Source organism: Propithecus coquereli, unplaced genomic scaffold (assembly GCF_000956105.1).
Source record: "Propithecus coquereli isolate 6110/MARCELLA unplaced genomic scaffold, Pcoq_1.0 Scaffold583, whole genome shotgun sequence".
Taxonomy (NCBI): domain Eukaryota; kingdom Metazoa; phylum Chordata; class Mammalia; order Primates; family Indriidae; genus Propithecus; species Propithecus coquereli.
The window spans coordinates 1,171,184-1,185,403 of NW_012151763.1; the positions used below are offsets into that span (position 1 = coordinate 1,171,184).

Here is a 14,220-nt window from a genome sequence, read left to right on the forward strand (position 1 = left end):
ATCATTTCTAATCCTTGAATTTCCCCAAACGTTTTTGTACACCCCATATCTCTACAGTCAACCTGGTTTGACTATAGAGCAAAGCACGTTATGCATAATCCGTTTGGAAATTCCGAACCCCAGTGGCTTGGTATGTGCCCAGGTCGCTCAAGCAGGATGTCCTAGCCCCCAAATCTCAGGCTCTTCGGGCGGGCGTCCAAGTTGGGCGCGGCGGGCTGGGGGGACACAGCTCCCGCCCCGCGCGCCGCCCTCCCCGCCCCCGCCCGCGGCCCCCTCCCGCCCCGACCCCTGCGCGCGCGGCCTTGTGGGTAACCGGGGCCGCCAGGTGACAGCTAATGGCGGCGGCCGCCTGAGGCAGGCGGCAGAACGGGTCTGCAGGAGGCGCGCGGTGGACTCTTCCCTGCCGCCGCTCCTTTCCCGACTTCGGCTTCCCGGCGGCCGCAGGGCTCGGCGCGCCATGGACAGGCCGGCTGCGGCGGCGGCGGCGGGCTGCGAGGGCGGCGGGGGCCCGAACCCGGGGCCGGCGGGCGGCAGGAGGCCTCCTCGGGCCGTGGGGGGCGCCACCGCCGGCTCCCGGCAGCCCAGCGTGGAGGCCCTGGACAGGTAAACGGGGCCCCGGCCGCCACGGCCTCCCGCGCCCCTACTCCCGAGGGCCCTGCGCAAGGCCTGGCCGCCCCCTCCCCGCACGCCGCGCAGGGCCCGGCCGAAGCGGGGGTGGGTGGCCCCTCCACCGTCCTCTCCGCCACCCTCCGGAAACCCGGGCACCCCCATCGGCGGCCCACAGTCCTCCGACCTGCCTCGGGCCGCGCACCTGGCTCACTTCCGCCTTGTAAGCCCAGCTCCCCGCACCCCAAGAGGGGCTTCGGAGCTGTCAAACCACTTCCGTACCACCTCCTATTGCCCTTGGCGACCCCTTGGCTGTCCTTGCCCAGGCCACGAATCCTTGGGGGGTGGGGGTGGAATTTCGCCCCCGCTCTCCTCTTTTAGCATCACCTTGCCTCTTGTTGTTTTAAGACCCAAATCCCATTGCTGCTGCTTGGGGTCTTTGATATTGAAGTTGGGAGTGGGGACTGGGGGACCCGACCCCGCGGGCGTGGGTCCTGGTGCAGATCAAGACAAAGATAACTCTGATTTGAAAAACTGGGATGGAAAACTTCCAAACTGCTCACGAGACAAGAAAACAGAATCGTTTACTTTCAGTTCTTCACACTTTGAAGAAGCCGGGTTTATTTTCATGAACTCATAAGCAAGCCTACCGCGTTTGAGGCAGTTGCAGAACTAAGAGAAATCACCTAGAAGCATAAACTGACCATGTCCAACTGGGAAAGGCCACCCCATCCTCTGAGGACAAGGGATGGCTTATTCTATATAGCCGGGACCTCCAGTTTTCCCACATCTTGGCCATTTCCCTGACACGACTGTGCTTAGGCAACAGACACTGTTGTAATGGAGCTCAGTCAGTTTCAGATGTTCATTCCTGGCTGTCTTAGTCATATCAGTGCACTGAACTTTTGGGAGTTTCCAAAAGCACAGGAACAACAAGAAACACTCCCTCACTTTGTTTCCACCTCAGTGTAATTACAACATATTTTAATAAATTAATCACCCAGTGGTTAGCTTCGCAGAAAACCAGTCACAGCTAAAATAGCGCTTGGAAGGGAGAGGATGTCACTGGTTTGCAGATACTCAACAATGTATGAGGTCTTGGTTATTTAGAGAATAATACAAGATGGCTTTTGCTCTCTGGCTTACCATCTAGCGGAGAATACAAACAACCCAAAAGTTGAAATTGAATGTGATAAGTGCTAAGGTAGAGGTAGAACACAGAAGTACTCAGGATGGGGCATGCATCTGAATCATTGAAGAAGCTGAAGGAAACCAGAATATGTCACCCCCAAATATGCCTCATATTCTGGTTTCCTCAGAGCTTTTGAAGATCAGGGAAAGCCTGAGAAAGGTGACATTTGAGTAATGCCTCCAAGAGGTGAGGGATCCAGCCATACAAGTATCTTGGGTGAAGCATTCTAGGCAGAGGCCTGTGCAAAAGCCCTAGGGTAGGAGTGTGAGTGAAGTGTTCAAGGATCAGCAAGGAGACTAAGTGCCACTAGCAGGGAGGGAGAAGTAAGGGATGAGGTCAGAGAAGTCACAGGGACAGATGAGGGAGAGCCTTGGAGGCCATGGGTAGCCACTGGGGGCTTTGGAGCAGAGGAGTGAGTAATCTGTTGTAGATTTCAGTAGGCTCTGCATGGGTGCTGTGTGGACAATAGAGGGGAAGGAGTAGAAGCAGAGAGACTAATAGGTAGGTGGCTATTGTCATAGGCCAAGTGAGAGGATGGCAGCTTAGCCCAGACGGATGGAGTGGAGAAGGGGAAACATGGTGACATTTTAGATATAATGTGAAGACCTGCAGGGTAGAGCCAGTGGGGTTTCCTGAAGATTGGTTGTTGGGTATGAGAAAAGAAGAAGGGAGTATTCCCAGGCATTTAGCTTGTGGAAAAAAGGTGTTGCTGAGATGGAGAAGCCTCTCCAGGTGGAGCAGGGTCAGGAAACAGCAGGCTCTTCACATTGGACATATCAATTATGAGATGCCGACTATCTCCCAGAGCAGATGTCAAAGAGACAGTAGGTTTATAAGAGCCTGGAGTTCAGGGCTGGCATCTGGGCTGGAAACCTAAATTATGGAGTCATTGGCACATAAATGGAGCTTAAATTCATGAGGCAGTACTCAGAAGAAAGATGGGATCTGGAAAAGGGAACTGGACTAGGAATAGGGCAGAGTGGATTTCCAAGATACTTAGCAGGTAAGGGAGATCCAACCTGGTGAGCATTCAGATGTCGGGGGAAGTGGTAGGTGAACTCTAAGACAAATCCTGTCTTTTGGGCCTGCAGTGGCTGGATAACTGGCTGTGCTTTGCCCTGAGTTAAGTTGTGGGGCTGAGCTGCCAATGCTGGTATAGACAGGTTGAATTGGTAGTGTCTCTGGGCCAGACCAGTGGAGATGTCTTGTAGGAATGTCGGCATCGAAATTGGGAGAGTCCGGCTTGGAGAAACAGAGCTGGGAGCCTCCAGCCTGCAAGTGGTTGCTGATGCCAGGAACGTGGAGGGCAATTGCACAGACTACAGAGAAGAGAGAGAGAGAGGAAGAGGAAACATGGCTTCCCTTCTCAGCTCTGTCATCTCAACAAGCTCTGATTCATGCTCTTCTTTGAAGAGTGATCCCTAGAGTGGAGCCTGGCCCTACTGGTGTGGCTTGGCCATGCCCCCTGACTGTGGGGCCGTCATCTCCCTTCTGAATACTGTACTTCTCTCAAAGATGATGAATGCAGTCCTATAAGAGGATGTGTTTTGCTGAAGGTCATGGAGCTAGCTGGTGACAAAAGTTGGACTTGCATCTAGGCCTCCTGTCTACTAGCCCACTACACCATGCTGTGTGTAACTGCATTGGCCAGGATGCTTCCAGTCACAGGTGAACAAAAACACAACTTAGTCTAGCTTAAGCCAGAAGGAGATGTCTTGGCTTACATAACTGTTCCAGATAGGAGGAGAGATGGTCATGAGCACAGTTGGAGCCAGGATTGCAAACAGTGTAGTCAGGACTCCCCATCTCTTGGGTTTTTTGGGGGGTCTTACCTTATCTTTGTGGGTTCCTCAGGATAGTGGGGGTAGAGAGTGGCCTCCAGCATCTCTGGGTCATATCTGCACCACTCAGGATCGAAGAGGAAAGCCTGGGATTGGCCAGGCCTGGGTAACTCACCTACATGTGGGGGCAGGAGGAGGAAGCGGTCAGCCCCCTCCTTCCCTTTCCCCCTCAGAATCCTATGAAGTAGGGAAGGGCAGTTCTGCAAAGTAAAGAGAAGTGTCCTTATCCGAAGAAGAGGGAAGGGATGCTGGGCAGATGGTAATAACAGGTCACTCATGGTCAATAGCTGGGTTTCTACAGTTTCTTCCTATATGCAGCTGGGTGGGTGCTGACAGAGAAAAAATCATTATGACAAGAAAAGTATGATATAAGCAGGCAATAAAGGTGACTTAGCTTTTAAAAAGGAAATTCAAATTTCTCCTGTTTCTTTTCTTCTCCCTCTTAGTTCAAATAGATTGGTAAATAGATTCCTGGCATATGATAGGAATTTCTACCCACTCAGCAAGTGCTTTTACTTATATTTTCAACCACACAGATAACCTCTGGACTGTCTTGATTGGAGACTGCAATTTAGATCCCTAGTACAGAACATCAGTTTTCTTTATTTATTATTTAGGTTATTTTACATTATTGCCTGGGGATTCCAGGCGTTTCTGTCCTTTAAATATGTGAGTATGGATTTAATTAGTGATGTGACTTTTTAAGGGCCTGAAACATTATTTACAATGAAAGCTACCTGCAAGGTAAATTTTCTTAAATGTCTTTTGCCTGCTAGCTTGATTTCTTCAGTGTCTTGACAGATCGAGATAGGAGCCTGGCCCCTAGGGGCAATTGTTAATTCTCTCACTGTCTAGTTTGCTTTTGTGGTCCTTTAGGTCAAGTGAGCAAAGCCCAGCCACTTGTCAGTCATGTGACCTTGGGTCAAACTGGAGCCTCGGTTTTCTCATCTGTAAAATGGGTTACTGTGGGGCTGAGTAAGGCTACATGTGTGGAAATGCTTTGAACACTTCAGAGCACTGTGGAAGTGGAAGACGCCCTTTTCTTTGCATTGTTGTGTTTTCATATAAGGCAGTTGGCTAGCATCTGTGCTGCTGGCTTCAGCTCTGAATCAGCCACTGTTGGTTGTGCCGTGTCCTGGAAGGACAGCACTTTCTAACAGGGCATGTCACCTCTGTGCCTCAATTTTTTCTTCTCAAAAACAAGTTGGCTAGTTCCTGTTCTGCCTTCTTGTCACACCATGGTTGTGAGGCTCTGATATAATAAAAATTGGAAGACCTTTTGTAAATTGTCAAAGCACTTACTGAAATATAAGGTAGTGTTAGTACTACACATAGAATGTCATTTTTTCTAGTATGTTCTTTATAAAAGCACATGATCAGCTTTACTCCACTAAGAGTCACTTTCGTTCACTCAAAAGTACACTATATTCTGGATTTAAAACTACCAATACAAAGTTGATTGAATGTTTGAAAATCGTATGCTGTAAGATAAATATTTCACTTTAGAATTAATTTTCTATATACATTATATTAAGAATATTTCATCCACATAATTGTAATAGAGTAAAATTCCAATAAATGATAGAGAATAATATGCTGAACTGTTTAACAAGTAGAATCTTAAACTTGTTTTGGAAAAAAATTGGTCGATTCATTTAAAATTAACCTGGAACCTAATCTTACTTCCTACTTGTCAGTCACTATTTCGATTCTTATATTAAATGTAAAGGTAAAAACCAAATAGTCTAATAAAAGTTCATTAATCTAAAAAAAGAAATGTGTATATATCCCTATTCAGTGCTCATTTTTCTCACCAAAAGCCTATATTTTAAAGTTTTTTAATCACTGTTTCTTTTAGTCCTACAGGATCACATGTTGAATGGTGTAAACAACTTATAGCTGCTACAATTTCTAGTCAGATTTCAGGTTCGGTGACATCAGAAAATGTATCCAGAGATTACAAGGTAAGCAACATTGAGTGCTTAATTCATTTTTAGTGTATTAAGTAGCCAAGAAGCTTTGCAGTTTTAATTCAGGTGAGCCTTTGGCCCCCTGATTTTCAACTACCATTTGCTTAGGAATAGGACGAATAGGAATCTGTGTTGTTAGATATGAAATTTGGAAGAGAAATTTTACCAGTATGCAAGATATGTGGTCATAGTTTTGTAATTGAGAGGAAAAGCTATCTTTAGATTATGATGATTCTTTTAAACATTGAGTTCCATTTTACAATCTAAATGCATATATTTTCTTTGTTAGTATTCTGAATTTCAGAAAATATCTTGATGTATAGTATTTCCCTAACTTCACAATTTTTTTTTGTATTTAGGTATTATCTCAAGTATCAGCATTAACATGTGATACTAGAATGTAAAAAAAAATTGCAAAATCTCAAAAGAGTGTTATATGGGCAGCCTCATTTTTTAGTCCTTATTGAAGTGAGAAATCTCTTCTTGTTTATTTTAAAAGTTGGATTCCCTGCTCATTCTAAAGTTAAGAGTGATAAGCTCCTTTTTGGCAGAGACTAGGCTCTTTTATTCACCATTGGTTTCCCAGCATCATCCTGGAGGATAATAGGTACTCAGTAAATACTTATTGAATCAATTAACAAACCAGAAAAAATCGATTGCTCCATCTTTGTTAAGGCTAAAGACTAACTTTTAGTGTCGATGAACTATTAACAGGTACACTAAATGAAACCATATTTGCATTTCGGTAGTAGAGTTTGCTTGAATTGAGGTTTCAGTTTATTATAGTTATTTTTGCCTGCTAGTAAAAGATGATTGATTTTTCACAAATATGTTTGAAGTACATTTGGTATCCTAGACTACCATCAGTTAATGGTGTCTCAAAATCATGGTCCTTGCCAGCAGTCAATTCTTACAAATAGTCCAAAGACTGTAATAAAGATCCTAATTAATTCTTAATAGCTGCTCCTTGTTGAGGGGCTTTAGCTTCAGTTCCTCTTTAGCTCATAACGAGGGCAGAAACTGACTCAAGAAGCCAAGAAATTGAGATTTGGCTATGGTGCTGTCTCTTGCTTCATCCAAGTGGGCAGATGCTGTTGATTATGCCTACCAAAGGAAGGCATAGCTGTGAGTTAGTACAAGTTAGATAATCCGCCCAGCTAGAACAGTGACAGTGTATTTCTTAAGAGTTTTCATTGCTATCTAGTGTTCATGTTTGCTTGCACTGGGGCAGCTTGGGGCTGCTGGTCCTTAAAACCTGACTAAGCAAACAACCTGTCTCCAGGTGGGAGAAGTATTTGCTACATCACTGATGCCCAAGTGGCTGGCCACTGAGCAGCTGCAAATCCCACTGGTCCTAGTTATCCTATTGTCCCCACCTTAGCTGAGAAACTGCCTACTGAGTGGAGAGGCTCAAGGACCCATATTAGCAGAGAATAGCTCTCAGACCGCAGAGTGATTTTCTTTATGGACAATTATGAGTTAACTGTAATGTTTTCATTATGATGAATAGTTGTTAGTGTTGTATGGGTTCCGTAAAAGATTTGAGTATTTACTGTTTGCATAGCTTCCTAACATTACATTACTAGGTCAGCCTGAATCTGTACTTTACATGAAGCAGCTAAGATTTTTCAATTTTAGTCTATTTACAAATTTTGTATAGCAGAATTAGTTCATGTTGGAATGGTTTAACAGATGGTATTCAGAAAAAATAAGGCTTTTCTTTATTTTAGAAATTAAATTTCAAAGTCCCTATATAAGATCATAGCTAAAGCCTTTGATGAATTATTGTAAAAGAGCATGTTTTATAACCATCTTTTTATATTTGCCCTGTAGCTAAATTTGTAAAGTTGGCGTTAAATTTATAATTCAGGAGTTGTTACACTTTCTTCAAGGAGAGAGTTTTTTTAAATAATAAAAGCATAAAATACTTCTAAACCACAAGGTAATTGTACATGCTACTTATAAAGTAATTCTTAAAATCAGGGTAACCAAGATGGGTCTTTGGGACCCCTCTGGTATGGGAGCCATTGCTTTTGGGGTTAACCCTGAAGATCCAGATAAAGTTCCTTGAAGATTTAAGTTGCAGTCAACAGTCAATAATATTTGAAATTATCTATTGTGTGAATATCTTAGTTGAAATACACACTTAATTTGGGGGCTAATTTATTCTAGATTAAACTCAACATCAGTAATTAAATGGGAGCAAATGTTTATATGAAGAGTGCACTTGCATCTTATTTGAAATGCTGATTGTCTTCTTAGTTGTAGGCTGCTGAGAATGGTTCTATATGATCATCATCATCATTGTCATCAACCCTTTAGCACATATAGGGCTCTATGGTTTTATAATACTTTTTCACATGTCATCCATTTAAGCCTTAAAATGACTCAGTGAAGCTGGGCACAGTGGCACAAGCCTTTAGTCCCCGGCTACTTGGGAGACTGAGGCAGGAAGATTGCTTGAGTCCAGGAGTTTGATGCTGTATTGCACTATGATCACGCTTATAAAAAGCCACTGTACTCTAGCCTGGGAAACATTGCAAAACCCTGTCTATTAAAAAGAAAACAAAAAACCTGCAATGAGGTAGCTATTATTATAATCATCATTTAACAGATGAGGAAACTGGGGCCTAGAGAGGTTAAGTGATTTGCTTAGGGTCACACAGCTAGAGTTGGGATTTAAACCCAAGTCATCCTATTGAAAAGCTAGAATGTTTTTTAAATTTTGTCCCACTCCTCCCACCTCCATCCACTATTTTTCAAAATGTGGTCTTCCTGCAACAGCACTCCCTGGAATGCCTGTAAAAATGAAGCTTCCTGGGCCCCATTCCAGACTTAGTGAATCAGAATCTCTGAAGGAGGCAACCAAGTACCTCATATATTTCTTATGTACAATAAAATCTGAAAACCTAGGCTTCCTAGGTTTATATCTGTTGAAATTGGTGCTAGGACCATGCATTTCTGGTATGTTCCTACAAATCAGAATAATTAGCAACTCATGTTAGATGTTGGAGAACAGTTATTTTATTATTTACTCATACCATAAATTGTAAGTCAGCACAGGGTTCGATCATCCAAGACATAGTAAGAATATCACTGGTATCACATGAGATGAGTTTAGATGGTATGTCCATGGGCATAGTTTAATAGTTATATAATTATTGTGTATTAGAAAAACTATCACATCAAGCTTTTGATTTAATGGATGTTATTGCTTAGAACAGGCAAAGTATAAAAAAGGAGTGAATTTAAATCAATATAAAGATAAATGTAAATATTAGTATGGGTGGTATGCGATGTGGCAAACCGTATTTGTAGAGGTGGTATGTGAAATGACAGCAGTTTGGCAAACATTGTCCCAGCTGAAAGAGTAGATAGCTATTATGTTACATTGTGGGTCAACTAAATTAATAAATGTATGCTTTAATACCACGTCATCCTGAAAGTTAACCTGATGATAATAAAATATTTTGTTTTACTTGCCCTCCCCCACCCACACCACCAACTCAATTACTTTCATTTTTACTAAGCTAACAAACAGCAAAAAGTCTCTCTCCTGAATTTGTCAAAAAATTTAAGAACAAGATCTGAATGTAATCTTCCATAAATTAGATGAAATAATACAGTTACGGATTGTAATGAAACATTTTTAGGAACTATTACTAGAAGTGACACAGTTGATCACAACTCCCATTGTTTGGAAAATAGAACGAGGCCAGGAAAAGGGAACATGATGGAATAGTAAAAACAGTATCGGTTAGCTTTGTGACCTTGTATAAGGATGCTTACCCTTATCTGTAAGGATAAAAGGGCTTGGATTAGATTATAAACCTCTAAATGCCTTTCTTTCTACAGTATTCTTCAATTATGTCCAAAAGGATTTGATACTGGCCAGCCTTATGGAAATTAGGACACTCTAGTTTTAATGAGATCATCTTCCTTCCACTGGCTCCATCATTATCAGCATCACCTCTCTGTGCCTCCCCTCCTCTTTTTCCTCCCCTCACCCATGCACACAGAGTAGCTAGATCTCTTCTCTAACATTCTGAAGAAAAAGGAGAAAATGGAGAAGGTCCTGTACTAAGTTTAATAATTGGACAGGATAGTACAGGAATTAAATTCTGGATCCTCAACAAAAATTTCTAGAAGGTCTTTGGAGGGAAGGTGGAGGCAATGTATGGGAAAGGCTTTATTAAGCTTGAGCTGGGTCTTGGTTGATATTTCTTAAATTGGGCTAGGTACTAGTCTATGAAAAGGGAAACTTGAGCATGATCTTTTAGAATCTATGGCCATAATCCATTGTTGATAGCCTGGCCTCAAGACTTATTTATTAAATTGGAGGCTACAAACTCAAATGCCTGCATGGGATAGTGAACAAGCTAGGCAGACACGGGGGAGTGCTGTGGAGAACTGGAGAATATAGGATACCCCCCTAAAAGCAATTAGATTTTTTAAAAAACAAAACCCTGCTACCATAGGCCTCCAGTTTGTAACCACTGTAATAGATAGAAAAGTGCTATCCTATCTACCAGGGGTTTTGTGAGAAAGAATTATTTCTTAAAAATGTCAAGACTTGGATTTCTGCTTCTGTAAAGATGGAGCAGATATACTTATTCTTCACACTAAATACAACTAAAAACTCTGGACATTATCTATAAAGTAAATATAAGAACACTCTGAAAGGTAGAGAGAAGAGGCACACTGGCTAGGGACCTCAGGACCCAAAGAATGACAGACATGGTGGTGAATTCCCTGGGTTTTGTTTTTGCCACATATATCCTAGGCACTGTTGAAGAAGCCAGCCACATAGAAATGCCAACAGGTACAGATAAGAAAAGCCTACTCTGTCTAGCCAGAGGACAAGAAAAGGGGCAGCCTAGCAAAACGAAAACTTTTATGCACTAACCACTCTACTCCAGCCAAACACCACAGGAAAAAAAAATGTGGCTCTACCTTCACCAGCAAAGCCAATTGGGGAGCCAGGCTGTAATGAGGCACACAAACCTCCTGCAGGAATGGTGTTAGAGGAGGCCTAGTGGAGAGTCAGGACTTTCACTACCATCCATTGATAAGGAGGTTACCCCCTCCACTGTGGTGTCAGTGAAGGCCATGTGGGGGATACTAATGAGGTACCTCTTTCCCTCGCAGCCAGGGAGGTTTCTGTGGAAGCTTAGCTGGGAGCTAGAACTCTCACCCTTGCTCAATAGTAACCAGGAGCCCCCCAGCCTCCAGTGTCAGTGGAGGCTGAGTGGGAAACCTGGACTCCTATTCCTACCTGGAAGTAATGAAGCAGTACCCTCCTTTTCCTGCTGGAGCAGTGTTAAGAAAGCCAGTTAAAACAGAAGGTTTGAATAAGATCCAGAGTTTCAAAACATAATGCCCAAAATGTCTGGATTTCAATTACAAATCACTTATACCAAGAACAAGGAAAATCCCAAACTGAACGAGAAAAGAGAATCAATTGATGTCAATACTGAGATGACAGAGATGTTAAAATTTAAAGAAGCCATCATAAAATGGCTTCAATAATAAATACGTTTGAAACAATGAAAAAATAGAAAGTGAGAGAAAAGAAATAGAAAAGTTTCAGCAAAGAAATGTAAGAGATAAAGAACCACATGGAAGTTTTAAAACTGGAAAATAAAAAGCTGAAATGAACTCAATGGATAGATTCAAAACCAGAATAGAGAGGACAGAGGAAAGTATCTGTGAACTTGGAAATAGAACAATAGAAATTACCCAATCTGAATGAGAGAAATGAGAGGATGAGAGATAAATGAACAGAGCCTTGGGGACCTGTGGGACTATAACAAAAGATCTAACATTTGTGTCATCAAAGTCCCGAAAGAGAAAGGGGGTGGAGCCAAAAAAGTACCTGAAGAAATAATGGCTGAAAAACTCAAATTTGGCATAAGACATAAGCCTACAGATTCAACAAGTTGAGCAAACCCCAAACAAGAGAAACCCCCCAAAATCTACACCACGACACATTATAGTCAAACTTCTGAAAACAAAACAAAGAAAAAACCTTGAAAGCAGTAAGAGAAATACATCTTACCTATAAGGAAAATTAATTCTAATGGCAGTGGATCTCTCATCAGAAACCATGGAGGTCAAAGGAAATGGCAAAGGAAACGGCACAACGTTTTTCAAGTGCTGAAACTGTCAAGCCAGTGAAAATATACTTTGGGAATTAAGGGGAAATCAAGACATTTTCAGATAAAGGAAAACTTGAAGAGAATTTGTTGCCAGCATAAAGGCAACAAAAGAATGGCTAAAGGAAGTTCTCTGAACAGAAAGGAAGCAATAAAAGGAGGAATCTTGAAATATCAGGAAGGAAGGAAGAACATAGTAAGCAAAAAACCTCCTAGAACTAATAAGCAAGATTAGGATGGGTATAAGATACAAGATAAATATTGAAAAATCAGTTGTATTTCCATATACGAGCAACACAAGGAAACCAAAATTCCAAACACAGTATCATTTATATTAGCATCATAATAATTAAATACTTAGGTATTGTCTTAGTTTGTTTTCCGCTGCTGTAATGGAATATCACAGACTGGGTAATTTATAAGGAAAAGAAATAAGTTTATTTCTTATAGTACCAGGAGCTGGGAAGTTCAAGATAAAGGGGCCAGCATCTGGTCAGGGCCTTCCCGCTGCATCATGACATGGTGGGAGGCATCACATGGTGAGAAGAGCAAAGGTGCTAGCTCAGGTCTCTCTTCTTCTTGTAAAGCCACCAGTTCCATCATGGGAGCCCCACCCTGATGACCTTATCTAATCCTAATTACCTCCCAACGGCTTCACCTCCAATCAACATACATATTTGGGGATTAAGTTTCCAACAGGTGAAATTTGGGGACACATTCAAACCATAGCAGTGGCTGTACCATTTTACATCCCCTCCAAAAGTGTACAAGCAATCCAATTTCTCAACGTTCTTACCAACAGTTGTTATTTGGGGTGTTTGGGTTTTTTGTTATTGTTGAGATGTAGGAGTTTTTTTATATGTTCTGGATATTAACACTTTGCCAGATATATGATTTGCAAATATTTTCTCATGAAATTTGGAAGACACATTTAAACCATAGCAGGTAGAAATCTAACAAAACATGAACAGGACTTGTATGCTGAAAACTACCAAATATTTATGAAAAAAATCAAAGAAGATCTAAATTAATGGAGACACATACTATGTTCATGTATCTGGATGATTCAACATAGTAAAGATGTCATGTCTCCCCAAATAGATATACAAGTTTAGCACAATACCTGCCAAGATCCCAGAAAGAATTTTTGTAGATACAGATAAAATTATTCTAAAATATATATGGAAAGGCAAAGGAACTAGAATAGCTAAAACAATTTTGAAGAAGAATAAAGTGGGAGGAAGCAGTCTACATGCTTTTAAGATGTTCCTGCAATAATCAAGACTGCTTGGCAGGGGTATAGGCATACAGATCAATGGAACAGAACACAGAACCCAGAAATTGCCCCACAGAAATATGCTCAACTGATTTTCTTTTTCCAAGACACAAAATCAGTTTAATGGAAGAAGCAGCCTTTTCAACAAATGCTGTTGGAGTAATTGGACATCTATAGGCAAAAAAAAACCCCAAAACAAAACAAAACAAAACAAACCTTGATCTAAGTTTCACATCTTATACAAAAACAAACTCAAAATGGATCAAAATATAAAACTTTCACTTTTCAAAATATAAAACTTTTAGAAAAAAAATAGGAGAATATCTTAAGGATCTGGGGCTAGGCAAAGAGTTTCTCTTAGACTTGACACCAAAAGCACAATCCATAAAAGAAAAAACTGACCAAAATTTAAAACCTCTGCTCTGTGAAAGACCCTGTTAAGTGGATGAAAAGACGATCTACAGAATTTGCAAATACCTGTAAACTCCATAGCTGACAAAGGACTAGTATCTAGAATATATAAAGGATGCTCAAAACTCAACAGTAAAAAAAAATCAAACCATCCAATTAGAAAATGGGCAAAAGACATGAAGCAACACTTCATCAAAGAGGATATACAGATGTCAGATAAGCCCATGAAAAGATGTTCAACATCATTACCTAATAGCAATACAAATTAAAGTCACAATGAGATATCACTACTTACCTATGGCTAGAATTTAAAAAAACAGTGGCAATACCAAATGTGGAGAAACTAGATCATCCATTCCTTGCTGGTGGGAATATAAAATGGTACAGCCACTGTGGAAAACAATTTGGCAGTTTCTTAAAGTGAATGTGCAGCTACCCTACTCAGCAATTGTACTCCTGGGCATTTTTCCCAGAGAAATGAAATCTTATGTTCACATAAAAACCGGTACACGAATGTTTTTAACAGCTTTATTCATAATAGCTAAAAACAGGAAGCAACCCAGATATTCTTCAACAGGTACATTGTTAAACTGTGGTACATCCATACCATGGAATATTACTCAACAATAAAAAGAAAAATACACACATAGCAACTTGGGTGAAACTTAAGAGAATTAGGCTGAGTAAAAAATGTCAATACTGAAAGGTTAAATACTGTATTATTTCCTTTATATAACATCCTTCAAATGGCAAAATTATAGAAATGAAG

The 14,220-nt window shown here is 41.3% G+C and overlaps 1 protein-coding gene across 4 annotated transcripts in view; it reads left to right on the forward strand.

The window, feature by feature from the left end:
• Window positions 1-302: 302 nt before the first annotated feature.
• Window positions 303-14,220, forward strand: part of MTMR1 (myotubularin related protein 1) — a 63,203-nt gene continuing 49,285 nt past the window's right edge. For 2 of the 4 annotated variants that reach the window (XM_012658368.1, XM_012658371.1), the window contains exons 1-2: window positions 303-603; window positions 5,498-5,603. In XM_012658368.1, the coding sequence (XP_012513822.1) occupies window positions 458-603; window positions 5,498-5,603 (252 nt within the window). In that variant the 5' untranslated portion in view covers window positions 303-457. Of the gene's footprint in view, window positions 604-3,459; window positions 3,467-5,497; window positions 5,604-14,220 lie in introns of those variants that run through there. The other 2 variants (XM_012658370.1, XM_012658369.1) reach the window with 2 other exon arrangements.